Below are 27,594 nucleotides of genomic sequence, written 5' to 3' on the forward strand. Positions count from 1 at the left end.
TACTAGCACACAAATCATGGGACTAAATCAACACAGTTTCTTTTCACACAAGTGACATTTTAAATTTTGGAGGATGTACTTGTGGAAAAGTAAACACAAGGAACTTGTGTTACTCTACAATTTCAGAAGACACATTTTTGTAGATTGCATATGTAAAACTGCTTGGATTTGTGTTAAAACAGAGTAACACAAATGCACTTAAGCCAAACAACACAAAGTACTTTGTTTTTGCAAGTTAGGGGCTCTGGGAACATCAGTGTGTAAAAAGCAAAGGACTTTTGCTGATCTCTGTTACTAAAGTCATACAGAGATTGGCTTGGAAGATGAAGTGGACTAGAGTCAAATATATAAGTACAAAGCTTATATTCAAAGGTAACCTCTTTGTGTCCATCAATAGATGAATCAGGTAATGTGATACCAACGTAACATAAAAACGGAGCTAGTGCAGAGCTTTTTAAAAGATGCATTCCTTTCTCTTGAAAGGGAAAGTATTATAAGCTTTTCATTTTCTTGTTAATATTTATACAATTTAAAATGTGTTTTCCAAAAGTTTGTCTTGGAATTGTTGAGCCCTTTCCTAGGAGTTTTTAAAAGTGTTTTCCTGTGGAGAAATGCATCTTACTTTAGGCATGCAGCCACCTTCATGATTTCATATAAACTCTAAATAGGAGCTATGAGCTGACATTTAAATGGTGCTACATAGTTACTTACATGTTTAATTTTTTAATGAAGATTTTGTTTCCTGCGCTTTACAAATGTTAGTTATGGTTTCTAAGAAAAGAGTCTGCGGGTTTAAAAACAGCGTGTATAACACGTGAGTTATCAGAATCGAATTCAAATAATGTGTCCTCAAAATTTCTTTAAAGCAGGTATTTGGAAAGGCCTATTGACATAAACACATTTCTATTCTCTTAAAGCCCAAAACTAAGTAGATGACATCTTTCTCTCTTAAAAGAGACATAAGTAGGATGAACCTAGTGTGAGATCTATGCGTTTGCTAACCACGGGGTGAAGGGAAGGTAAGAGATTTTGAAAGTTATGACTTTAAAATATACAATGGACTGATCAGGACATACCACATATCTTTTAAGAGTAATTACAATGTTCATTACTTCATAATTTAGACAGAAATTTTGCCTTTTGTGAACAAGGCTAAATCATTGCTTTATACTAGTTTGGGATGACTTTCCTTACTCAACAAAATTGTTATTTGGATTCAGTCTTAGGAAGAACAAAACATTTCCTCTCATTAATGAATTTTTATTTTGGAAGAATTCTAGATAAGTAAGAAGTACAGAGAAAAAAATAATACCAGGAAGAGACTAGTCACATTTCTCACAGACTAAAAAATTTTTTTCATTTTTCTTCTTTGACTTTATGATTTTTCGGCCTTGGTGGTTGCAAAATAAATCAGGTAAGTATCTATATTTTGCCTTTCTACATGTTCTTTATTCCAGCAGACTCAATGGTCTTTCATTTAGGATAATCCCATACTTAAATTGTGCTAACTTTAGTAAGGAGCTACTTAATTGTAGTTTTCTGGGCATATAGTTTAATAGCTCTGTATGTGATTCCTAAATAAAAAGCAATGTAAGTTTTCTGACATTACTTAACTGATGCTGTATGAGATGTGTATTGGTATATATCTTTCTGGGCCATTTGGCAGAAAATAATGCAATTCAGGAAGAAGCCACATATGAATAGAAAGAAAATGTCTTTCTAAGGCAACTGTGAGACCTATAAAATGAGTGCTTCACTATATTAAGAATATTCTAAAAAATTATCAGCATATACACAATATGGCATTAAGCCTATGGCATCTCTAGAAAACTAACTTCTGAATATTCGGTATGTTTGACTATAGTGAAAAGACTTGATCTTCTTTAAAATATAGAGTGTGGAGGAAGGGAACATGTATTTGAAAATCCTTTACTTTCATGTTTTACAAAAGATACCTAGATCCCTCTTTTGAAGTTACCTTCTCTTGAAAGCAGATCTGATGTCAATGTTTGGAGTAGTCCCAGTAGATTCTTTGAAAGGAAAGAAGACAATAAAATAAACACCCATTAAGAACCCAGTTTTGTGTTCAGTTCCTCTCCAGGCTGTGGGGATTCTTCAGAGGGAAGGAATCAGGTGAAGGGGGTCGGGGAGGGGTGGCTCTCCTCCTGGGGGCTGAGCTGCTGAGACAGCAGAGCTTATCTTCCCTCCCGCACAGTCAGTGATGGGACTTTAGGAGTTCCCCTATCCTGTTGTCATTCCACCTGTGTGCCCAGTAGAATCGTCCAAGGAGCTTAAAAAAATATCAGCGTCTTCATCTCCCTGCTGAAAATTTTGATTCACCAGATTGAGGATGGGCACCCAGAAATCAGTATTCTTAGAAAGCCCCTTAGGTGATTCTCAGATGCCTGGCCAGGTGAAGAAGCAGTGCTCAGGACCAGAGTCCCACTTAATACTGAAATCTCGACAGCAACTCAACCCATGGTCATTCATCCTCTTGACGTTTCTCAGACTAGGACTCTCACAGCCGTCTGTGGTGTCTATATGGCTTTAAGAAAGAGCTAGTGCTAACATGAATGCAAAATTCACCTTCTCATAATTTCCACCTTTTGATTCTAATCTGGCTTTCCCTCTTTCTGTGTCAGCCCTTCTGTGATTTATTACAATTAATCATAAATGCTGGACCTTCTTCACCTACACATTCAAGGTGAATGGACCATGGTTCCTGGATTCTTCATCCTCCCAGTTACCCTACTCCAGGAGGGATCCCAGTGGTTTTACACTGCCTATGACCAAAGGCATAACCCCCAAACATGGAACAAGTAACATGTTACAGAGAGCAGTAGCACTTCCTAAACCTAGATCCTACCACATTTGTAATGCTCTGGTTTTAAATTGCATCAGCTTTGTCTAAAAATACAAAGCTATGCCACACTTTTGATTTGTTACCAAGTCAACTTTCCCTTTGTTTACTTATTGAAGTATTGCTTTTTTCCCCGAATCTACATATATACCTTTAATTTATTCTTATCAAATTCACTCTTGGCAGTACGCAGAACATATAGATGAAGAATGTCCATATCTGACATTAGTCCTTATAAGAGAAAATTCTCCCTTCTACCTGGGTTTCTTGACATCCTTGTCCCAGGGAACTTTATTTTCAAAATCTCATACTAATACATGACCTTATTCTCCTCTATCCTCTCACACCCCATTAAAAAATAAATAAACATCACAGTTATCCAGACTAGAAGCCTCTCTTACCAAGTACTTCAAGATCGAATGAACAGCTGTCAAACTTATCCTTATAGGAGACCTCACATCTGTAGTTTCCTGCATAGTTTTCTTTGGCTTTGATGATCTGCATCTCGAATGTGTACACCTGCAATGAAATGCATCCGAACACATTTCAGTCCTACCCTGCTGGCAGAAAAAAAGACGCGACATTGCAGTCATTCCCCCAATTCCACATCATTGGCTTAAAGATGTGTCTGCATCTGGGGATTCTGGTACAATGTTCTCAATACAGGAGGGGTCAGCGCAGTGCTCTGAAGCCCCTGGGCATAGCAGGGCCACCACACTGGAGTATAAACACTGGGAATGGTAACTCCAGTGGATTTTCTGGAACTGACATCCCTCAAAGCTGAACCTGAAATGGCCTCTGATGCACGCAGAGGAATGAACCAGTCAAGTCCCTGCAGCAGGAGCTCAGGGTCATACCCGGCTATGCCTTTCGAAGGTTTCCTTCAGCTGGAGGTGCTTTCCAGCTTTGCTGGCCAGGTCCATCCATTTCCCTTTGAACCATTTGACAGTGGGCTTTCTGAGAAGATCTTCGGCCTTGACTTTGGCTATAAAGGTGATATTTTCACCTAGCAAAAAAACACAGGCAATTCAGACTGTGGTTTAAAAATTGCCATTTGGGGCCCCCCAGGTGGTGCTAGTGGTAAAGAGCCTGCCTGCCAATGCAGAAGACAAAGGAGATGTAGATTTGATCCCTGGGTCAGGAAGATCCCTGGAGGAGGGCATGGCAACCCACTCCAGTGTTCTTATCTGCAGAATTCCATGGACAGAAGAGCTTGGTGGGCTACAGTCCATGGAGTCGCAAAGAGTCGGACACAACTTGAAGCAACTTAGCATGCACAAAAGGAGTTAGACAGGGCTACTATGATGTGACTGGCACAGCTGGAATTGAACAATGGAAGGGCCCTGACTTTTTTTATGAGCACCCTGGTTTCTAGGATACTCTAACTGCTTCTGCTTTTGAGGTTTATGGAGCAGAAAAGGAACAAAGGGGAAATTAGTGGAAATAATTTTTATTTGGAATCCAAGCACATGTAATGTGTATAAAACAATCTATTCAGGCATACCTCATTTTATTGCACTTTGCTTTATTTTACTTCAAATTTATCGTTTTTTTTTTTTTAAAGCAATTGAAAGTTTGTGGCACCCCTGCATCGAGCAAGTCATTTTTCCAATAGCATTTGCTCACTTCATGTTTCTGTATCACATTTTGGCAATATTTCAAACCTTTTCATTATTGTTATGTTTGTTATGGTGATCTGTGATCAGTAATCTTTGATGTTAGTATTACAAAAAGATTATGACTCATGGAAGGTTCAGATAATGGCTAGCATTTTTTAGCAATAAAGCATTTTTAACGAAGGTAAGTACATTGCTTTTTTAAAACATAACACTCAGTTCAGTTGAGTCATTCAGTTGTGTCCAACTGTTTGTGACCCCACGGACTGACTGCAGTACATCAGGTTTCCCTGTCCATCACCAACTCCCAGAGCTTACTTAAACTCTTGTCCATTGAGTTGGTGATGCCATCCAACCCTGCAACCAACTGTCTATTGCATACTTAATAGACTATAGTGTAAACATAACTTTCATATGCACTGGGAGAAAAAAATTTCTTGGGACTTGTTTTATAATGATATTTGCTTTATTGTGGTGGTCTAAAACCAAATCCACAATATCTCTATGAGTATGCATAAATATGAAAAAATGAAAGAAAAAATGATAAAATACAAACATACCATATATTATATATATATGCATATATATAGATATATGGATTTTTTTCCATCCTTTTTATTGAGCAAGATGATGTTAATACTGGAGTTATAAGAATATGACTAAATGAAGCTGATCTTTTTGAAGTAAAGTCTCCTATCTCTTTGTATTGACCCATTAGACCTAAAGGACATCAAAATTCTAGCCCAGTGGCCAGTCCAGCATTTTCGTGTCTTCCAGAAACACAAGGAGAACAAGCATTTCTATTCATATACAGTGTGCTTCTATATTCCAGACTTAAAAGAAGTAATTTTAGACTGTAGTCAGCTGTGTGTTCATTTGCAAAACATTTGGTGTCAAAGACTAGTTTTGATCATAATATATTCCTTATGAAAATTCATTTAGTTAAAATTCCTGGACCCCCTGGTCACTCTCTGGCTTACCACTTTGTTTGTTTCCTTCATGGCATTTGTGATGGCTTTTGTGATGATTTGTTTGTTTAATTTCTTCTTGTTTGCTCATCCCATTAAGTCTGTAAATTCTGAATGCTCACATGTTTTACTCAGTGTTTAGCACAATGTCTAAAACAGGAGGTATATAGTCAATATTTTTTAATGAATATCTCCAGAATTAAACCATCTGTCTGATCAGCTTCCTCTGAGACATTGCAACTCTTGATCCAGCATGTGTGCAGATTTATAATCATTTTATGGAATGAGCTGTGTTGTAATGACAGCAAACATCAGCTCACCAACTTTCACGGTTTCACCTTGAGGCTTCCGCTTGAAGATATACCAGGGACTATTCAGAGTACTTCATGGGTAGTATTATCTCCATTTTACAGATGAGGAAACTGATTTGAACCTACCCTGGCAAGGGTCCAGGCACTCAACACTCTGTGCTACAGATTATTGAAATGATAGCTGTCACTCAGTAGAATATTTTTCAACCATAAAAAGGAATAAAACACTGATTCATGCCATAACTTGGATAGACCTTGAAAACATTATGCTAAGTGAAAGAAACCAGACACAAAAGGTCCCATCTTATTGTGTGATTCCACTTATATTAAATATCCAGAATAGGGACATTCATAGAGACAAAGAGATTACTGGTTGCCAGGGTTAGGGGAGGAAGAAAGTGGGATAAAGCTGGACAGGATACAAGGTTTCTTTTTGGGGAGTGTGTGTACTCAGTTGTGTCCAACTCTTTGTGACCCTAAGGACTGTAAGCCCACCAGCTTCCTCTGTCCATGGAATTTTGGGGTGATGAATATATTTTGGTGCTTGGTTATACAGTTGAGTGTACTAATAGCTACTGATCACTCACTTTAAAATGCTTAATTTTATGTTTTTTGAATTTCATCTTTATCTAAAAAAAAAAAAAGACCAGGATTTAATGCTTGGAACTCACCAACTTTCACAGTTCCGCCTTGAGGCTTTTCCACGAACAGGATGGACAGCTGACTGTTGGCATTCTGCTTGTCCTGTTCCTCCCCAGCTGGTGATTCACCAATAGACCATTCTAATGAGCAGAAAGGAGGAAAAGGATCATTTCAGGGACAGGTTCTTTTTAGGCAGACTTACCTGGGTTTGGTTTTCTTGTCAGCACAGAAGCTTCTCTTTGTCTAATTAGCCTGGATAAATATAACATCATTCTTTCCATCCACCTCCCCACAGCCATCAGTAGAGACTGAGCTATTCCCATTCTTAAAGGGCTATTTTTTCCAGGTGGAATCTAATTTCTAGGAATAGCAAAACTTCTCAGAAAGGTTGTTACTCTTTCCTGGCAGCCAAGTTTCCTTTGTTTCCCAATTCTGCCTATCCCCGAACTGATAAATACCCGTGGGAAGGCTATGAAAGCAGAGCCTTAGTGTTTTTCTAGGTGACAGGCTATAAAGCCTTGTCTAAACAACAGCTGAGTTGGAAAAGACTAACGGGATGGATCAGTTTACAGGTCAAGTGGGAAAGGTCAGACTGCCAAGCCTGGCCTCATATGTCTAGACTCTTCACTGCTGTGTGATTAGATAATTCCATGATGGTTGTATGATGTGGCCTTAGTTTGACAATTAAGTAACAGATCGTGACCTGCAGGCACAGGTTTCAAGAACTCTAGGATCATCCTGAAAGAGAGAGGGAAAAACTAGAAAAACAGAAAGAGAAATAATCTCTTTGAGGCTTTCCCATGAAGACAGACAATCTGGAAATGAAGCTTATTTTGCATTTTCTAGTTTGCACTCCAGGTGCTTAGGAGGTATCAATCAGCTGTCTAATGAGGAGAGCAGGAGAGAGAACTGTAGAAAGTTCTTCTGTCTCTGAGAGCTGAATGAAAGGAAATTCAGTTTCAGCCACTAATAACTGGAAAAAAAAGTGCATGGATTGCCAACACTCAACCTGTTAATGTATCTTGAAAAGGAGGAAATGTAGATTTAGTTATTTTAGTTCCCATGTGTCAATCATGCTTAGTATTCCTATCCAGAGACCATCATTCTCACAGTGAAGTTAAGCGATGTCACGCGATTGTACAATTTTTAAAAATACCCAAGTTGATGTTAAAATTTTATGTTGTGTATATTTGTAATAGTGCAGTGTGGCCATTAATATTTGAAATGTGAGGACTTGGATTTTCTGTTTTACTCATTTCTATCTCAGAAAGGGTCTGCAAAAATGCCCCACCCACAAAGAGGTCCATAGCAGAATCAGTCCACACTCAAACACATTTGTTGGATAAATGAAAGAATAAATAACCATCCAGAATTGTGGCTACAGCAGGTTACATTTGGCAGTATTCTTTTTAAGCGTATGCAAATTTCTATAAAAATAGGAATTATTATTTAATGTCAATACATCCCAGGAATGGTGATTTTAAAAGTCTCTTCGTCTCTATGTCTTTGCCAAATGTTAAAATGATAGTGATAATGAAACAAAGGAACCTGTGGTGTATGTGGCCAGATTTCTGAATTCATGTGTGCGTGTGTGTGTGTGTGTATCATGCAAAATTAATTGTTTCTTAATGCATTAGTTTTCTAGTCGGAGGAATGTAATAAAAGATTGCTATAAAAGCTACAAAGTGAATAAAACCAAGATTAGAATCAAATACCGCTTCAGGAAGTGAGGCCATTAGTGATTACTATATTAGGATGAGGTCGAGACACCTTGCTTCCGGTGTGTGCTCACCTGAATCTTTTCTTTCCAGAGCCCGACTACCCAAACCTGAAAGGAAAGTGTGATTTGGATGACACAAGGGGGAGGGGAGAAAACGGAATGCTGGCTTTAACCTTCTCAGATCCCCCAAATCCTGTCTCTTTCAATGATGGGGAGAAAAGACACTACAAGTTGGTCTGGATGGAAAACCAGTAGAGCTTCAACTTTGAAAACATCTATAAAAGGTATGTGTCCTATTTAAAAAATAAGAATAAAGTTTTACACATCCACATATCTAAAGAACAAGGGAAAAGAGTATACAGCTGGAGATGAAACACATTTTTTGCCCCTAAAATTTATATCCAAGAGTTACTATTTTTATTTATTTCACAAAGAAAGCCTCTTTTTAAAAAGTTTCTGATGTTAAAAAAAAAATTGCCATTAAAGCCAACATTTTCCCTCTTTGGTGCTGGCAAGAAGGGGGTACCCTGTTCTGGGTTTGGTCTCAGCGAGCAACTCTGTCAACCCATCACCTTTACTGTCGATCAATAACGCATTGCAAAGTGGGGAAGGGAGTTGGAATCATCCTAACCTGGAGGCAGGCCACCAGGAGGGGAGGCGTCCTCTTCATCTGAAATAAGAAAGAGGAGTCAAAAGTCAAGGAGAAAAGAACTTCATCCTGAGTATCCTGAGAAAAGAGGAATCTGCAAAAGAAGCAGAGAAACTACACAAAACACTCAACTGATGAGTAAGCCTTAGAGGACTTGGCACCTGAAAGATTAAACTGTAGGCAAAAGAGAAAAATAAACAAATGTAAAAGAGTGAGAGATTTGGATAATCTCAATGAAAGTAGCTTTAAAATTGGTATTCTATGCAAACTTTTCGTGTACTTGTAGATTAGAAACAAAATTAATGCAAACAATCTAACTTCGATGAAATCAACAATGGAGGTGCATTTTGAGTTCTTATTTCGTAGCGAAAGTCACTGACAGCATCACTCATATACCACATTCATTTGAACACAGACGTAAAATCATATATGTTTTTATATAGTTTGATAACTCAATGCCCTCAGAAAGCCTTATAATTAATTCTCCTTCTATATTTAGGAAACAAGAGTCAACAATAACTAGTATGTATCAGTTCGTTATACTAAGTTCACCAGTAGTTATTTTAGGAATTTTATCTATCTTTTCCCAAGATTATATTGGTGTTGGACAATATAATCTGAAAAATATTTACCAATTTGTAAACTATTTATGAATTCTTTATATATATTTATAAGATATTGGATTGGGCAAAAAATTTCTTTGTTTTTTTTCTGTAACATCTTACAGAAAAACACGATTCATTTTTTTTGCCAATCCAATATTTACCCATTTAAAAAATTCAAAATATCCCTTGTAGTATTTGTACAAAGACACTGAATATTCCCTTTTCTAAAATGTCTGAATTTCAAAGTGTCTTACATTTTAGATGGTTAAATAGGTATTTGGTGTTTATCTAAACTTCTGCTCCTTTCCTCCCAAAGCATTAAGACTAGTGTTAGTGTAAATATTAATAATCTTCATACTTAAAATACTAGAATAATTGTGGGCTTCAAAATACGAACTTAAATGACTATATAAAATAGGGTACAGAAAACAAACACATGAGACTGTTGATTTAAAAAGTGCTTTAAAAAGTCCTGACAAGAAGTAAAATAGCACAGGTACAACATATTAGTATATTTACAACATATATTATTTACTAGTCCGAAATTTCTTAAACTGTCAACCAAAGATGTATTTTATTACTTTTTTTTTTTAACAAAATAACTAATGCAATGTATAGAAAACCTTAATGTCATATCTTCAGAACCCAAAAGGTGATTCACTGGGTATTGTGGGATTGAAGATTCTTCAGAGGAAGATCTCTTTGGTCAAAGAAGCTTGGGAAACACTAGGATAAATAAAGTTTCATGTTTGTGTTTTATAGTGTTGTTTGTATGCAGTTACTGAAAGGTATCTCAGTTTTCGGTGCTCATGAGGATGGAGATCAGAAATGATACAGTATTAGCATTTCCCAAACTTAGTTCATGCTTGAATCCTTTTCTCCTGGAATATCCATTTACTTTCCACAAACTCTTTGCATTTGGGGAAGTCTAGGTATTTCTGCAAGTTTGAGCAAGCTCCAGGAGTTGGTGATGGACTGGGAAGCCTGGCGTGCTACAGTCCATAGGGTCACAAAGAGTCAGACATGACTGAGCAACTGAACTGAACTGAGGTATTTCTGAGCTCTTAGGATAATTCTGCATTTTAGAAAACTTATATAATTAAAATTTTACATAACCAAAAATAAAACGCCTTGCAATGTCTCTATATCATTTGCCATACATTTAACTCAGTATGTAGTATTTTATTCGTGTAACCTATTTGAAGGCCTTTATTTATTAAAATACATAAAGAATCTTGATTTAAAGTCCTGTAAAAAATCTTAAAAATGAAGTTTTAAAGCGCAACCAAATCCTAGAAAGCAGCTTCCTTTATTATATACTAACTAGGAAATAGAACTATTTTGAGTGAAATGAACACCGCATTTTATACAGGTGTGGTTGCTGTTTGTTTACTTTGTACACAGTGCCTGTTGAACCCTAATGAACCCTGGAGTTAATTGTTTAGAATGCAAGTGATTGGGAAAAGAGGTCACACTTTCATAAAACTAAAATGAAAAGAGAAGCCACATTTGAAGCAAAAATTTGATGGGTGAGTAGTTTCAAAGTCCACTAAATTATAAGACTATTTGAGGAACTGCTGCTGCTACTGCTGCTAAGTCGCTTCAGTCTTGTCTGACTCTGTGCGACCCCATAGACGGCAGCCTGCCAGGCTCCTCCGTCCCTGGGATTTTCCAGGCAAGAACACTGGAGTGGGTTGCCATTTCCTTCTCCAATGCAGGAAAGTGAAAAGTGAAAGGGAAGTCGCTCAGTCATGTCCGACTCTTTGCGACCCCATGGACTGCAGCCCACCAGGCTCCTCCATCCATGGGATTTTCCAGGCAAGAGTGCTGGAGTGGGGTGCCATTGCCTTCTCCATTTGAGGAACATGTACAATTATTTTAGACTATTAAGGGACCACACAGAAAGCATCACAGCCTTTCACTGCTGCGGCCTGGATTTAACCTGTGGTCAGGAAACTGAGATCCTGCAAGCCATGTGGCATGGTCAAAATAAATAAAGCAGAACCCAAAGTTGCTGTTCTGTGACAACCTAGAGACGTAGGTTGGGGAGGGTGGTGAGAGGGAGGGCATATGGGTATGCCTATGGCTGATTCATGTTGAAGTATGGCAGAAACCATCACAGCATTGTAAAGTAATTATCCTCCGATTAAAAATGAGATGGAATTTTAAAATAAATAAATAAAACTAAAATGTTGACATTAAAAAAAAAATAAAGTAGTTTTGTTCCTGTCATCTTTTAGATTGGGAAATAAAATTAAGATGTTGGGACTCTGACCTGAACTCCTTAAAAAAAATTGCCTGGTTGAATTTTTCCTTATGTACCATAGAAAAACAGGTTCTACTGCTTGGAGGAAAATTGAACATCCAACTCTTTGGGGCTCTGCCTAATCCAACATCACACATATGAAAGGTGTGGCATTATACAAAGACCATTTGCAAACAAAAAATGCAAAATATGTCATATTTTCTTATTTCTATTTAAAAGCAACTACAATGGTGATGAAAATTAAACATCTGTTTTTGGCTAAAGATATGGCCTATGTGACATCACAAACTGAAAGCAACAGAACTATCTTCCTGAGCTACATAGAAGAGAAATTTACCAAAATTGAATTTTATGTGTCTTTAAGTTATGGGAAAACAGCATTTGTAAAATCATAAAAATAATTCTTTCAACATTGAAGTTCCTGATGAAGAACACCTGGAAAATGGAGAAAGAACCCATATTACAAGCCTGGAATTTTCAGGGGGTCCATATGAAAAATCTGGAAAGGGAGAGAGAGAACCCCAGAGATGTAGAAGGTGTCCATTCCTATAATTCTTCAAGCTCTCTTGGGCATAAAATAAATCCTACCTATGTTTAACTTAAATTGCCTTTTTAAAATTAATTTTTAAAGTATACATACTTAGGACAGTTGTTGATATTTTAGAATATATACAGTTAAAATGTACTGTAAACAAACCTCAATTAAATACAGGTATAATACTTTGTTTCATACAGATGAATTTATGAATTCCTCAAGCAGGATAGTCAGTTGTAGTAAATATTGGCATATGTCACCAAAATAACAACAGCAGCAACAACAATCAATATGGAAGGCAATAACAAAAACAGCTAACATTAATTCATCATGTTTTGAGACATTTGATTAATTTATGGTATTTTCTGAAAGAGACACATGTCTTCACACTTTGGTGTTTCTGAAATCAGGATTCACTGTACTATAAATGCATTTATTTAATGAGTTTCCCCCCAAATCTATTAAATCAATGTTTCATTTTATAATGGCTGTGTTTTAAAATGTTGAAGTATAGTCATTAACTTTTAACAAAATTCATTATAAATAAATCATGTAGTTAGAATATACAGACCAAGACAATGTTATTGCAGATGTAAATGGACCTAAATGGAGAAAAAAATCATTTCATTTAAGAAATCATAGCATTTAGCAGAAATTTTCTGGAACTTCTACTGATTCACTTCCTCATCTTACAACCACATTCACGCTAAAAGAAAGACTCTTCATCTCAAGTTATGAGACAGTAAACACACACAGGGTTCATTTGTGATGGTTTGTGGTAATGTTAATGAAAATGCCTGGGGAAAAAAAAGTTTTCATTTCTGTTGCAGCAATAACCAAGGGCAGTTTTTTTTCTGGAAGAAAAATAAAGAGTGGCATTAACGACCCCAGCTGGGCTTACCAAAAAATATACTGGCTGTAAAATGGTAAGTCTCAAAATTAAAAAGTATATATCAGAACTTAGGCATTAGGATGAGTACTGATCTGCAAGCTGATCTCTGATTCTAATGCTACTGATAGATGCGGAACCACTCATAGAACCAGACTTGAAATGCCCCACAGGGCTAATTGTTTCGGCACAGAAGAGACTCAGTCTCATTAGACTAAGTTCACACATATGATGTTGATTGATCAAAAGAAAAAAAAAAAAAGTATGACCGCACTTGCACACCCACATTATCCTCCACCCATGGCTCTCCATCACAGTTGTCTGCTTCCAAAGTTGAAATCTACTGTCCTCTACTAATGGTATTCTCCTCTCAAGTGAAAGTGTGAGTTGCTTGGTTGTATCTGACTCTGCGACCCCAGGTTGCATGGACCCCATGCAATCCCATGTAGCCCACCAAGCTCCTCTGTCCATTGAATTCTCCAGGCAAGAATACTGGAGTGGGTAGCAATTCCCTTCTCCAAGGGATCTTCTCTGCCCAGAGATCAAACCTGGGTCTCCCACATTGCAGGGCAGATTCTTTACCATCTGAGCCACCAAGGAAGCCCACTTTTCCTTCTAAAGCCCCTAAAATTGGCTCTAAGAGAGCAAGACCCAGTTCCTAGACCTGCTCCTGGCACATAGCCAATACTCAGTGGATATTTGAGATGAATAAATGAATATTGGAATAGAAGACAGATCTCTGGCCCCACTGAGGATATAGATACTATACTTAGCTTTCCACTGATTTGCTACCTGTGATTATTTCGGAAGAATTCTAAGCCACAGCAGCATTATTCTTTCAAAGACATTATCTTCCAGTACCATCACTCTGAAAGGGATATCTAAATTCCAATGTTGCTGTTTGGTTAAACCCATTTCTTTATTGTCATCTTGATCGTTTCAATTCCAAGACAGTGGGCACTATTAGGGAACAGGACACCTAGATAGGCAAGTCCAGGGGCAAACAAGCAAATATAAACAAATAATAAACCACTTCCTGAGAAATCAGCTGTTTACCAGAGACTCCGTAGATGTGAAAAGTTGGCACATCTAGTCACAAACACTACCGGTAAGATTGATATCAGAATCAAACAACATTCTGCGACTACAAAAAAAGAAAAATTCAGAACATTGCCAGGTTGTCTCAGAATGATGCAGTCAATCTGGAAAAGATATTAAGATGGCGTTGCTATGGATGTTGTTCTCTTTTTAAAAATTAGATTAACATCATCAGAGAGAGCCATGATTAATGACATGCCCTCTATGACTCTGTTTCTATAAATGAAGGTCAAGTTAAGCCCAGAATGTATGTCATGTATGTGGTATAAAGGGAGATTGATGGCTATTTGTTCTCTCTTTGTCCTGATGGAACTACAATCAATCTAATGAATGTTCTTAATAGCGAGCATCTTAGAGCTATTAACTGAATATACTTCAACTAATTAGATAGTACACTAAAGTGCAAGAAATGTTCTAATCCAGATGTGACCATTTCCAGTAATGTTAAATGGGCTGATCTTATATCATCCATGTGGTCTTAGGATGAGCATACATAATACAAGCACTGGCATCCCATTCCAAACCTTACTAAGAGCATGCATGGGATGGATGTTCATCCTCCTGCCCAGCAAATGGAAATTAAAGTCTATCTAGATTACCATTGTCTGTATGCTCAGCAGCTAAGTCAGCACGGAAATTCAATTGATCATTCATTCTACAGGTATTTATTAGGAGATCGCCATATGCAGCTCTCTGCCAGATGCTGGAAGAAATGAGATGAGAGGTCCAAAGAGGTGTTAAGACTTGGTGCCTGACCATCACAAAGCTTACAGCCTGTTAGGAAAAGGAGTGAACAATTAATGCAAGATTAAGTGGAGAAAAGGGTGATTTAATGACACACACAATCAGTCCAGGAAAAATCAGGAGAAAGGAGAGGAAGTGAAAGTAAGTTAGGATGGTCATGGGAAAAAGTAGCACCTGCCTTGAATGGTTAGAAACAATTAGATGGACTGAGGGTTGGGGGAGGGTGAAGGACAGGGATTCTAGTGTAAACTGGAAGGCAGGTCTGTTGCACTTGTCAGTCTTGCTCATGTTCATGCAAGAATTCTTTCTCAGCCAGGGCTATATATGTAGCAATGATTATTGTGTCTACTTTTCACTTGAGTATTTTCTTTGAAATTTCCCTGTCCTTGATGAAAGTAAGGAATAGTTGAAGGGGATTGGATATTTAGAAATAACTTCCACCACCTACCTTCTTTATTTAGGGATGTCACTTTCTATCCTAAATCGATTTGCTTTCTAGGCATGGAGAGCAAACACATACATGGCAGTTTATGTTCCTGAGCATGTGACTGCATGTGGCCATGACCTTGTTTAACTTCTGCAAATGTCAGAAAAAAAATGTTACTAATTTCAAAATGCCCTTCTTGGTCATAATGACCTTGCTCTTTCATCATATTATGTTCTGCATAAAGAGCTTTTTGGATTGGTAGACTGGTTGGTTGGTTGATTTTAACTTAAAGGTAGGCATTTTCTCATTTAAACATACAAATATAATATGGCTTTTCAGATTAAGGGTCAGGCACAGGCTTTGTTAAAACTTTGACAGTTTGCCTTCTGGGATTACCTCATCTGCTCTGTTGGTTAAGCCTTATAGCCTGGTCCAAGCACCTTTCCAAATCTGGAAACAGAGGTGTACACCATCAGCCTTGTAAAGAATAATGTTATAATAACTTCAGCCAGGATGTCCAAACCTCCTTGAACCCATCTCATGGAAGGTGTTCTAGGAGTTTGCACTCTCTGCATTCCATAAGCAAATAACCTTCAGACTGGTCCATGTGGCCGGGATTAGCATTCATGTTTCTCTCCATGGAAGCCACTGAAGGTCAAGGACAAAGTGAGTGTACTAACATTAGGTATTCATTTATGAAAGCTGTAAATTCAAGTTAGCTGAAGAAAAGTGGTCCAAGTTACTGAAAGAAAGAAAAAAAAAGTATTTTACTAATGTATAGAAGATAAAAATATCATAGGAATTCGTTAATAAAATTTAAGATAATAAGAACAAACAGAAGGGGTTTCCAGAAAAAAAGAGAAATAATGGATTATTCCAGAATTTAAAATATGTTTTTCAGTGCACAAATATCAAATAAAATTTTTAAATGATGATACGGATATACAAAGCAAAATTGTCATCTACCTCAGTGGAAACTTTCTTCTATAGGAGACTAATGCCCCTTGACTTGAGACAAATGGTCAGGAATGACAACGACTTCCTCCATGGGGAAACAAAGGAATTAGTATTTCATGGATCCATGAAAAAGTATATGATAAAGATTATTCATTTTCTAAAACTAGACTATCCCCATATAAAGTGAGACTAGAATAATAGTACAGAAATGAATGCTTCCAATTCAAAAAGGAGTAACATGATGTTCACTTAAACTTGTATTATCCCTCTATGGGATATCTGTGGGATTCTAGTTTTCAAAATTACTAGTGAAACCTGGAACAGTTTACACACTAACATGAAAACATTCAATTAAAAAAAATCGGGGTAATCAAGAAAGCTTTCCAAATAGGTGTAATCCCAAGAAGACCAGACATCTCTTTTCCTTCACATGCACATGGGAACTTGGAAACTACTAATAAATTTGCTGGCATCCCAGCAAGTTCTTGTGATAGTATCATTGCTGCTTTTCTTTTGAAAATGTGATGAAAACTGATCAAAGCACCATTTGTTGTTAATGTTGATTAGGTTGTGCAGGTAAAATGCCAAGGAAGAACTCTAAACCACACTGATGAAACATACTGCAGAGAAATTTTGGGGGCCTCCATGGTAATCATTGCTGAGCTCTTTCTGCTTCTAGCTTTGTTGAATTCAGCATCACTCTCCCTCCCTCTGACTCACCTTTTCCTGGTGAAGTTCCGGCCTCCTTTTCTTTATTTGGTTCTGTGTGGAAAGTACAAGCACACTTTAAAAAATACGTTAAAGAGAGTATTTTATTGTGTGATAAGCAACAGGGTAGAGGTGGGGAGAGAAGAATTAAGGACAACAGAATAGAGCATAAATGATGCTATGTAATCCTTTAATATGCTATACATGAATTAAAAATTGGGGAATTATAGAATCACATATCAACTTAATTAAAGCAGCTAATAAACCTGATCATCTTGGGGAAAAAGTGTTCACAAAATCATGCAAAACAGATTTTGCTAAAATAGCTTAGCTATGCTGGGGCCATATTATAACGTATTGGTTTGATAATAGTATAAAGTTTGATGACTTCATTTTGACTTCAACAAGAGACAGACTTTTAAGAAAGTTTGAAGTCCAATAGTTTGGACCTCAGATACTATTAAAAAGTCAGGGATAAAATCTGCAATTGTACAGTGGTTTCAAAGAGAATATTTGGGTGCCTGTATTAATCTTCCTGGTTGAGTTGAGTGGCAATAAATACAATGCAACAGCAAGAACATCAGATTGTATCAGTTGAGACCCTCTGGTTTGTATCTCTCCATTTAGAATGATATGAGTCTAGAATCCTGCAGTGTCTGACTTGTGGTGTATGTAAGAAAAGAATTATTTCAAACATGAATTCTCTCTCTCTCTCTCTTTAAAAACTGATGAATAGACATCTGAATCATAGCTAACTAATAAGGACACATTCTATGGGGCCCCCTGGTAATCATGACCAAACTCTTTCTGCTTCTAACTTTGTTGAATTCAGCCTCACTCTCCCTCCTCCAACTCACCTTTTGCTGGTGCAGTTCCAGCCTCTTTCTCTTTATTTGGTTCTGTGGGGAAAGTACAAGCACATTTTATAAAGTATCTTAAAGAAAGCATTTCATTTCATGAGGTGGAGGTGGGGAGAGAAGAATTAATGATAACAGAATGGAGCATGAATGATGCTATGCACTCCTTTAATATGCTATACATGAATTGCAAATTGGGAAATTATAGAACCACATATAAACTTAATTAAAGCAGCTAATAAATCTGATCATTTTGGGGAAAAAGTATACATAGAATCATGCAAAACAGATTTTGCTAAAATAGCTTAACTATGCTGGGATCATATTATAACATACTGCCTTGAAAGTAGTATAAAGCTTGATCACTTCATTTTAGACTTTTAAATAAAGCTTGAAGTCCAATAGTTTGGATTTCCAGATAATATTAAAAAGTCAGGAATAAAATCTGCAATTGTACAGTGGTTTCAAAGAGAATATTTGGGTGCCCGTATTAATCTTCTCGGTTGAGCTGAGTGGCAATAAATACAATGCAAGAGCAAGAACATCAGTTTGTATCAGTTGAGAACCTCTGGTTTGTATCTCTCCATTTAGAATCATATGAGTCTAGAATCCTGCAGTGTCTGACTTGTGGCATATGTAAGAAAAGAATTGTTTCAACCATGAATTCTCTCTCTCTCTCTCTTTAAAAACTGATGAATAGACATCTGAATCATAGCTAACTAATAAGGACACATTCTATGGGGCCCCCTGGTAATCATGACCAAACTCCTTCTGCTTCTAACTTTGTTGAATTCAGTCTCACTCTCCTCCCCCAACTCACCTTTTGCTGGTGCAGTTCCAGCCTCCTTCTCTTTGTTTGGTTCTGTATGGAAAGCACAAGCACATTTTATAAAGTATCTTAAAGAAAACATTTCATTTCAACGAAGTGGAGGTGGGGAGAGAAGAATTAATGATAATAGAATGGAGCATAAATGATGCTATATACTCCTTTATTATTCTATACCTGAATTACAAATTGGTAAATTATAATAGAGAGTCACATTAAACATAATTAGAGCAGCTAATAAATCTGATCACCTTGGGGGAAAAGTGTACATAAAATCATGCAAAATAGATTTTGCTAAAATAGCTTAGCTATGCTGAGACCATATTGTAACATACTGGTGTGGAAATAGCATAATGTATGGATCACCTCATTTTAGACTCCAACAATAGACAGACATTTTAAGAAAGTTTGAAGTCCGATAGTTCAGACCTCTAGATAATATTAAAAAGTTGGGGATAAAATCTGCAACTGTACAGTGGTTTCAAAGAAAATATTTGGGTGCCCATATTAATCTTTTCGGTTGAGTTGAGTGGCAATAAATACAAGAGCAAAGAATAAAATTGTATCAGTTGAGACCCTCTGGTTTGTATCTCTCCATTTAGAATCATGTGAGTTTAGAATTCTGCAGACAGCGATTGCCTTATGGTATATGTAAGAAAAGAATTGTTTCAACTATAAATTCTCTGTCTTTATAAATTGATGAATGGACATCTGGAATCATAGTTAACTAATAAGGACACATTCTATGGGGCCTCCTTGGCAATCATGACCAAGCTCTTTCTGCTTCTAACTTTGTTGAATTCATCCTCACTCTTCCTCTCTTCAACTCACCTTTTACTGGTACAGTTCCAGCCTCCTTCTCTTTGTTTGGTTCTGTGTGGAAAGTACAAGCACATTTTATAAAGTATCTTAAATAAAGCATTTAATTGTGTGATGAGAGCAATGAGGTGAAGTGGGAATCAAGAAATTAATGACAACAGAACAGAGCAGAAATGATGCTGCATACTCCTTTATTATACTATATGTGAATTATTATGAATTGAAAAATGATAATGTAGTCACATTAAACTTTTAATAAAAACAGCTAATAAATCTGATCATGTTAAAAAAAAAGTACACATAGAAACATGCAATACAGATTTCTTTAAAATAGCTTAGCTATGCTGAGACCATGTTATAACATGCTGGTATGGAATGAGTATAAAATGTTGAGCACTTCATTTTAGACCCCAAAAAGGGATAGACTTTTTGAAGAACCTTCTTCAAACCTTCTTGGTTAATTTGTGTGGCAAAAAAAAGCAACACAGGAGCCAAAATGTCAGATTTTATCAGATGAGACCCTCTGGCTTGCATCTCTAATTAAAATTGTATTATCAATAGTTTAGATACCTACAAATGGTGTCTGACTTATGGTTTATGCAAGAAAAGAATTGTTTCAACCTTGAATTCTCTCTCTTTTTTTTTTTTTTTGATTGATGACTAGACATCTGAATCTGAATGAACTAATACGAATAATTTTAGCAGAGTTTGGGAGAAGACTTGTTTTAGGAACAGGGGGTCAGTATTGCATAATAAATATGAAACACGGCATAACAAGGGCAACTTTGCAGTGACCCAGTGACAGCTGCTGATCTGGAGAAGAGAAAGGAAAGGTTATATCTGTATTGGCCTGCAGGTTCTCAGCGTCCTCGGTGCTGGCAAAATAAATAAAACATAAATCTGTGTGTGCAAAGAGAAAACATACCAAAGAAGTTCCTAAGAAAACTGTCACACGTAGGTTTGAAAGAAAACTAAACTTGAGCTTGCCCCCGTTTGAACTAAATGGCACTGAAGCTGTTTCATTTATTTGTCATGAATGCTAAGACACTTCAGTCGTGTCCAGCTGTTTATGACCCCATGGATTGTAGTCTGCCAGGCTTCTCTTTCCATGGGATTCTCCAGGCAAGAATACTGGAGTAGGTTGCCAATTCCTTCTCCAGGGTATCTTTCTGACCCAGGGATTGAACCTGCATCTCCTGCATTGGCAGGCGAATTCTCTACCACTGAGCCACCAGTGTATCTTACTTAATTGTTCTCTGAGCCGTATTTTATTATCTAATTGACTGTAAGCAAACTGAATACAGGGAAATGTTTCCTACTAATGGTTCTTCCACTCTAAATACAGTATATTTGCACACAGCTATCAGTAAGCTCTGTATCCTTCTAAAGGGTTAGGGCACATGGAAAATATCCTGTGAATAATTATTTACTGGATTCCAGTTTCTCATCTTGTGTGAGAGGGCACGTTGGTGCCTTGATAGGTAAAGAAAAGTGAAAGTGTTGTTGCTCAATCATGTCCGACTCTTTGCAACCCTGTGGACTATAACCCGCCAGGCTCCTCTGTCCACGGGACTTCCCAGGCAAGAATACTGGAGTGGGTAGCCACTCCAGTGGATCTTCTCGACCCAGAGGATCTTCCCGAGCCAGGGACTGAACCCAGGTCTCACATATTGTAGGCAGATTCTTTACCGTCTGAGCCACCAGGGAGGCCCATCTTCATAGAAAAATGCATGTAATTCTGGTTGCCTCCACCGTGGGGGCCATTTCAGTGGGCAGACAAATGGTTCTGGAGTTTCCTTTTGAACTTGCCATCCTTCCAATCTCGTTCTCTTCCTTGCGTGTTGGATTAAAAAAAAGCAGGCTTCACTTGTGTTGCTAGACACTCCCTCTACCTGCCAAATTCACTGGAACTCTTTACTGCTTGTTTTCTGTTGCCACCTGCTGGACAACAGAGTACTAGGGCCTGGAGCAGTTTTTGCTGTTGAGCATTTGAGGCCACCAAACCTTCCTGGAAACTCCCCTGGGAGTTTCTGGAGGTTCTTGATGGTGACACAATTCAAGTAAGGAGATGGCTGCTCATCTTCCAGGACTAAGGAAGAAATATATGTTTACCTTTAGCTCTGTTTACCTTTAGCTATGTGTGAAAAAGCACTGTCAATCCTTCAGCCCCTTGGAGACTCAGCCTCCACAAGGAGAAAGCATGAGCATAAGAACTTTGGCCTAACTTCATAGGTTTTATAAGTGTATGATGTGCCATCCAAAGCAGATTAACATAAGAAAGTTATATAAACACAAGGTACAGTTATGATTACAAACCGGTGACAGCCAGGAGTTAGCTTAATACTCACAGCTTCCATGGAGGACAAATCACGCTGGGATGGATGGTCTGTGTTCGCAGACTAAACATGTAAGACCGTAATTTTTTACTCACCTTCTGGGGGTGGAGCTGGAGCTGGGGCCAGCACTTCATTTTCTAGAAATGAAAAGAGTAATGGAAGTGTCAGTCTCTCTTATCCTGAGAAAAGCTATTTTGCGCAGCTCCAGGCTCTGCTCAACTCTATCTTCCAGAGAGGAAATGCATCAGCCCAAGGCACACTGTCTTTTGGTGTATGGCATGAGGTGAGGATCTAAATGTGGTTTGAAGATATGTAGACTTCCAGGAGAGGCAGAATGCAGTAATGGACAGAGATTGGGTGAAATGGGCATCCAGAAGTCCTTCTACTTAGTTATATACTTGGGCAGCAGGCAAGAGCATTTAAAGGCACTGAGCCTGTTTCCCTTCCCTGGAAAAATGGACACAACACCTGTCTCATACATTTAGGGTTGCTGTGAGGCTGAAATGAGACACAGTGAGTACCAAGCATGTCCCTTAGAACCTCAGGTGCTCAGAAAATGAGACCCCAGATTCCTCAGAGAGCAAGAGCACTACCGCATCACCAACAGCAGCATCTCTTTCTGAATGATGATGAGAACAAAGTCCTCTGGCTTTGCAGCACTTCCTCTTATCATAAAGTAAACCATTGTTCACTGGGAAAGAGAACCAGCCCCCCTCATAGTCACAGTCATTGTTGGAAGTTTGTTTGCCTGGAGATATTTTGCCTACACTTATCCTAAGTTCTCAGGGCTCTGGTTTTGAGTTTTTATACTTGGCTTTGGGTACCCAGGATTATAGCAGTCTGGCAGTAAAGTCTGTTAAAGAAACTTATACTGAAGAATATATGTCCAGGGTGGTGGGAAGGAGATCCAAGAGGGAGAGGGTATATGCATGCATATAGCTGATTCTCTTCATTGTACAGCAGAAACTAACGCAACAACATTGTAAAGCAATTATATTCCAGCAAAATAAAAGAATGTATATCCAAGTAGCTAAAGGCATATCTTATGAACAATGTGCATAGAATTTCCCCTGCTGAATCCCCATGGATGCCCAGAACAGGGAATTAGTGATGAGTATCTGAATCAGCTGCTCCTACTTTAGGGCAGGAAGAGAGAGTTAATGAACGTGATCTTTAAAAAAAAAAAAAAAATACCTTTTTGTTTGATAAATAAACATCAAAGAAAACTTTTTGTAGTAGAAGCATATTGTGGGATCCCAGGAGTTTTAGCTTTGTCCAGATCTATGATTTTCCATATTTTTTTCCCACAAGTGGCTCTTGCCAAGCAAAGAGGACAGTACCTCACAACAAGCAGTTTGGTCTGAGAATCATCACCATGCAGGTCAGGTGCCCCATTTTAGTCTAGGCAGGCTGGGAGGAGACAGAAGAAGGAGCCTGCATTGCAAGAGCAGCAAATGAAAAGAGGAGGAATTCAGGGCTGCCAGGAGACAACAATGTCTTTTTTCATCACTAATGTTTTGTGCCAGGTATAAATTCCACAATTAAATGCATTTTAATTAAGTTAAATTAAATGCATTAAATTAAATTAAATTCCAGAATTACTGCATTTTCATCCAAATGACCATAAACACGTATATTACAATTTACTACTTGGGAAATATAACCAAAGGAGAGAAGACATATCACCATATAGACAGGCAGAAGATAACGAGGCAGGATGTGATATGGTTTGGCGATATGGTGAAAGCACAAGCATCCCATAGATGGCACACCAGAAACACTTTCGTTTCTTTGCCACGTCATGGAAAGGATCTTTCCTGCCAGTGTCAACCCGGAGATGAAACCCTCCGTCAAAGGATTTTATTTTCAGAGCTCTGGCTGTGGCAATGGAAATCTAATATTGACCTCTCAGCTTTGGGTGAGCTGAGGCTGCACATGGCTATCAGAATACCCAGAGTGAGGAGCCAATGTCTTTGACACTCTATCTTTTGGACGGGGCCATTGTCATCCAATGCCCGTGGACCTCTTCCTGGCTCCCTTTAAGACAAGTTTCTCCGAGAGGGAGGGGATATGTGTATTCCTATGGCTGATTCACGTTGTATGGCAGAAACTAACACAACATTGTAAAGCAATTATACTCTGATTAAAAAATACATGAAGAGATAAAAACACGTTTCCCTGCCTTCTAGTCTCTTTTCCCCACGACGGCAGGTTTTCGTATGCTCTCACTGTCTTTCAGCCTGTTACTCTACTCCTGAAGGCTCCGGTTACCTACTAGGTTGGTCTACACTCCTCAGGTTAAAGGTCAAAGCCATGGCTGGCAGGCACCTCCTACCACTGGTGGCCCCTCTGTTCTAGAGTGGTTTCTTTTTTCACCTTCTGACCTTTCTGCCACTGAAAAGAGTGATGATCTTCTCCCCAAATGACCTTTTGTTTTTTTCTCTACATGTGACTGTGTCAGACAGACCTAGGTTCGAACCCTGACTCCACATCTTAGGAGCTGTATAATCAAGGACAATTCCTTAATCTCTGTCAGTCTTGGCATGCTCATCTATGAAATAGGGATAATAAGATAAATGAGCTCTTAGGGTGCTAATCCTATGTAAAATGCACAGCACAGTTCCTGGCGTGTAGAGAGAGCCCTACAGTTGGCAGCAGTAACTATTACCATTATTATTCTTTGGCAATCTTGGTCTGGTTTTTTTGACATTTCTCTTAAAGACTCTCAGAGCTGGTTATACCATTCTGTTCCCCTTCTTTATTCTGGAGGCATTCTGGACCACTTCATAATACACTCTTTTTTCCTTAATTATTTAACAGTTTCTAAATCATGCAGTAAGATATGAAAAAAAATGTGGAAGGATTACAATGGAGGAAAATTATTTTATTATTTCTCAGATGGAATTATTACACACACAAAAAAAATTCAACTGAATCTATAAACAAATATTTTAAAATAATGTTACCTTAATAAGGTTGCTAGGTTGGAGGTAGTTAGAAAATAATGTTGTAAAAAAAAAAAAATACCATTATTTTACTATAGAATAAAGTCCACAAAGTAAAATATCTAGGAATACACCTAATTAAAAATGTGTAAAATTATTATGCAGAACTTTATAAAACACTATTGAGAGAAATAAGGGAAATTTAGACAAATATTTATGAACTGGAAAAAAATAATTTTCCAGCTGCCTCCATATATTTGTGTTTCTTTTTTGTTTTGGGGGGTGTTTTTAGCCTCACCTCACAACATGCAGGATTTTAGGTCCCCAACCACTGATTGAACCTGCACTCGTGGTGTTGGAAGTGCAGTATTTTAATCACTAGATCACCAGGGAAGTCCCATATATTTATGTTTCCTGTCCCTTTCAACTAAACAAAAACAGGGATCTTTGATTCCTTTCCTATCTCCCTAGTACCTCTTCTTATTGTTAAAACCACTTTAAATGAATTGATTAAGAAAATTAACAAGGGATTCTTCGGTCACTGTGTGAACTATCAAATTGGCCATGCTTTCTCAACATCTTTGTAAACAAAGGCCCATTTTGTAAGGAAAGCTGTGGTTGCTTAAAATCTTTTTTTTGGAAATAAAGGCCAAGGGTGAATTCTAATTAAATAAACAAAAAAGAATGTTTTTGGACGCTGAAACTGTAAAAATGCCCTGACTCTGTATTCTTCATTTTTGTGATGTTTCCATTTTGTGATGTTCTGTAGCCCCAGGGTTCTATGTAACAGCCCCCAAAACAAACCAAACTGACAATTTAAAGGGCTTAGTTCAACTTCCAAAAAATCCACATTTCATCCATCACTAACAGTCAACTATGTCAGATACTCAGAACTACAGAAACATTATAGGGTATTACTGCTGGTGCATTTTAGGGTAGTTGTGGCAAACAGAAGTAGGAAAACGCATGCCTGCCTGGTGAGTAGGCAGAGCCAGAGTGTTTCCTTCTTAAAATCATAGAAACCCCATTATTTTACAGCCAGTGGAGGAATAAATAAATAACAACCATGTATCGGCCACTCACTGCATGCAAGACCTAGTGTATATTACTTCCTACCATCCTTACAACACTCTGAGTCAGTATTATCATTATCCTCATTTTACAGATGGGGACTGAGGCCCTGTGGGGTCCCACAGCCCCTGAAGGGTGGAACCAGGCTCTGACCCAGGTCTGCTTGAGGCGGTACCTGGCCTCTTCAGGATGGAAGTGAACTTCCCTTCTCAGCTGGTCACTCTTGTGGAGGCAGAAACAGGCTGATGGACTTTGCAGAGATTTCACTGTGTTTTCCCCTGCTGAACTGATTGGTCTGATGGTCAAGGCCACATCGCCTCATTTAGATGTTGCCCCAAAGTGTGGAATATGCCTCAGTTTCCTCATCTGAGTAATGGCAATAACAACAGAACTCATCTCAAGGGTTGCTGGCAGGAATGAAGGGGTTCCTGCAGGGACAGGGAATGCAATAAACATCATAGATACTTTCTCTCTCTTTTCACAGTTCTCACATTATGATCATGATTTCGTCATGACACACCTGGGAGAATGACACTCCTGTCTTTCCTCACGTGCTACCTCCTGAGATTTGCCTTATTTCATGGGCTACATCACGTTAGACCATGTTTGGGATTGGAGTAGCATCTGAGGAAGCATCCGAGTATTAAACGAAGGAGGGAGGCCCCTCACTCTTCTACTGTAAAATGGTAATAATTAATATTTTGATGAGTTCTACAAGTGGCTCTAGAGGTAAAGAACCTGCCTGCCAGTGCAGGAGATGTAAGAGATTCAAGTTCGATCCCTGGGTCAGGAAGATCCCCTGGAAAAGGAAATGGCAACCCACTCCAGTATTCTTTCCTGGAGAATCCCATGGATAGAGGAGCCTGGAGGAGTAGTCCATGGGGTCGCAAAGAGTCAGACATGACTGAAGCAACTTAACAAACAACACACACACACACATATGCATTACAGAGTTTGCACAATTAAGTAAATTGATCAATTAAATCAATCCTGATGGAACAAGAAGCATAAGAAGATGAACTCTCAATAGATTTCAAGACATTTAAAACAAAGAATTGCAGCTATTCTAAACCTGAAGGGATGAGGAACAGGAATGGTGAGAGCCAAGTAGCACATGACTTAGTCTGAAAAGAAGCCACTACGGGTATATTTTGGGGCCTTGAGTCATCCCCGCTTTTGCTTTAAAAAAAAAAAAAAACTCTTCATGTATTTCTCTTACTCATATGTTTGTCCCTGATAGGCTTTGTCATGCCCTGCTTTGCCCACACCTCCAGAAATCATTTGCACGTTCCCCAAATCCATTAGCTGCCTCTATAACAATAATTCATTCACAACGATTTCCACTGTACTCCCACTGACTAGGGACTGTAGAAAGAAGCTCCCACACAACTGGAATTTATTGAGCCTCATTATGAATCTAACAAGGATGGGGTTTATAAAGATGGCTAAGATGAGATGCCCTTGTTTAAGAATCTCAGAGGTAAATTAAGTAGCTTTTCTACCAGTTTAAATCACCAAGCCAGAAGGCTTTCCTCTCGCAAAATATTTGAGATTCAGCACTTCCACAGTCCTTCTGGTGCTTCTGACACTGCTATGAGCACACGAATCATCTTGGGGTTTGGTCAAGTGCAGGTTCTGACTCTGGGGATCTGCTGGGGGCGTTCCAGATTCTGCATGTTTAACTGGCTCCCCACTGATGCTAGTGCTGCTGGTCCATGACACACACTTTGAATAAGGAGGCTCAG

The 27,594-nt window shown here is 38.2% G+C and overlaps 1 protein-coding gene across 9 annotated transcripts in view; it reads right to left on the bottom strand.

The window, feature by feature from the left end:
- MYBPC1 (myosin binding protein C, slow type) overlaps nucleotides 1-27,594 on the bottom strand; it is a 101,808-nt gene that overhangs the window by 60,284 nt on the left and 13,930 nt on the right. For 4 of the 9 annotated variants that reach the window (XM_010853443.1, XM_010853449.1, XM_010853445.1 and 1 more), the window contains exons 2-12: nucleotides 21,929-21,970; nucleotides 19,510-19,551; nucleotides 18,673-18,714; nucleotides 17,853-17,894; nucleotides 17,008-17,049; nucleotides 8,749-8,787; nucleotides 8,190-8,225; nucleotides 6,427-6,537; nucleotides 3,718-3,866; nucleotides 3,262-3,379; nucleotides 1,979-2,030 (exon numbers count right to left, since the gene is read on the bottom strand). In XM_010853443.1, the coding sequence (XP_010851745.1) occupies nucleotides 1,979-2,030; nucleotides 3,262-3,379; nucleotides 3,718-3,866; nucleotides 6,427-6,537; nucleotides 8,190-8,225; nucleotides 8,749-8,787; nucleotides 17,008-17,049; nucleotides 17,853-17,894; nucleotides 18,673-18,714; nucleotides 19,510-19,551; nucleotides 21,929-21,970 (715 nt within the window). The remainder of the gene's footprint in view (nucleotides 1-1,978; nucleotides 2,031-3,261; nucleotides 3,380-3,717; nucleotides 3,867-6,426; nucleotides 6,538-8,189; nucleotides 8,226-8,748; nucleotides 8,788-17,007; nucleotides 17,050-17,852; nucleotides 17,895-18,672; nucleotides 18,715-19,509; nucleotides 19,552-21,928; nucleotides 21,971-27,594) is intronic. The other 5 variants (XM_010853447.1, XM_010853446.1, XM_010853450.1 and 2 more) reach the window with 5 other exon arrangements.

The sequence above is a fragment of the Bison bison genome, unplaced genomic scaffold, assembly GCF_000754665.1.
Source record: "Bison bison bison isolate TAMUID 2011002044 unplaced genomic scaffold, Bison_UMD1.0 scf7180017864327, whole genome shotgun sequence".
Taxonomy (NCBI): Eukaryota; Metazoa; Chordata; class Mammalia; order Artiodactyla; family Bovidae; genus Bison; species Bison bison.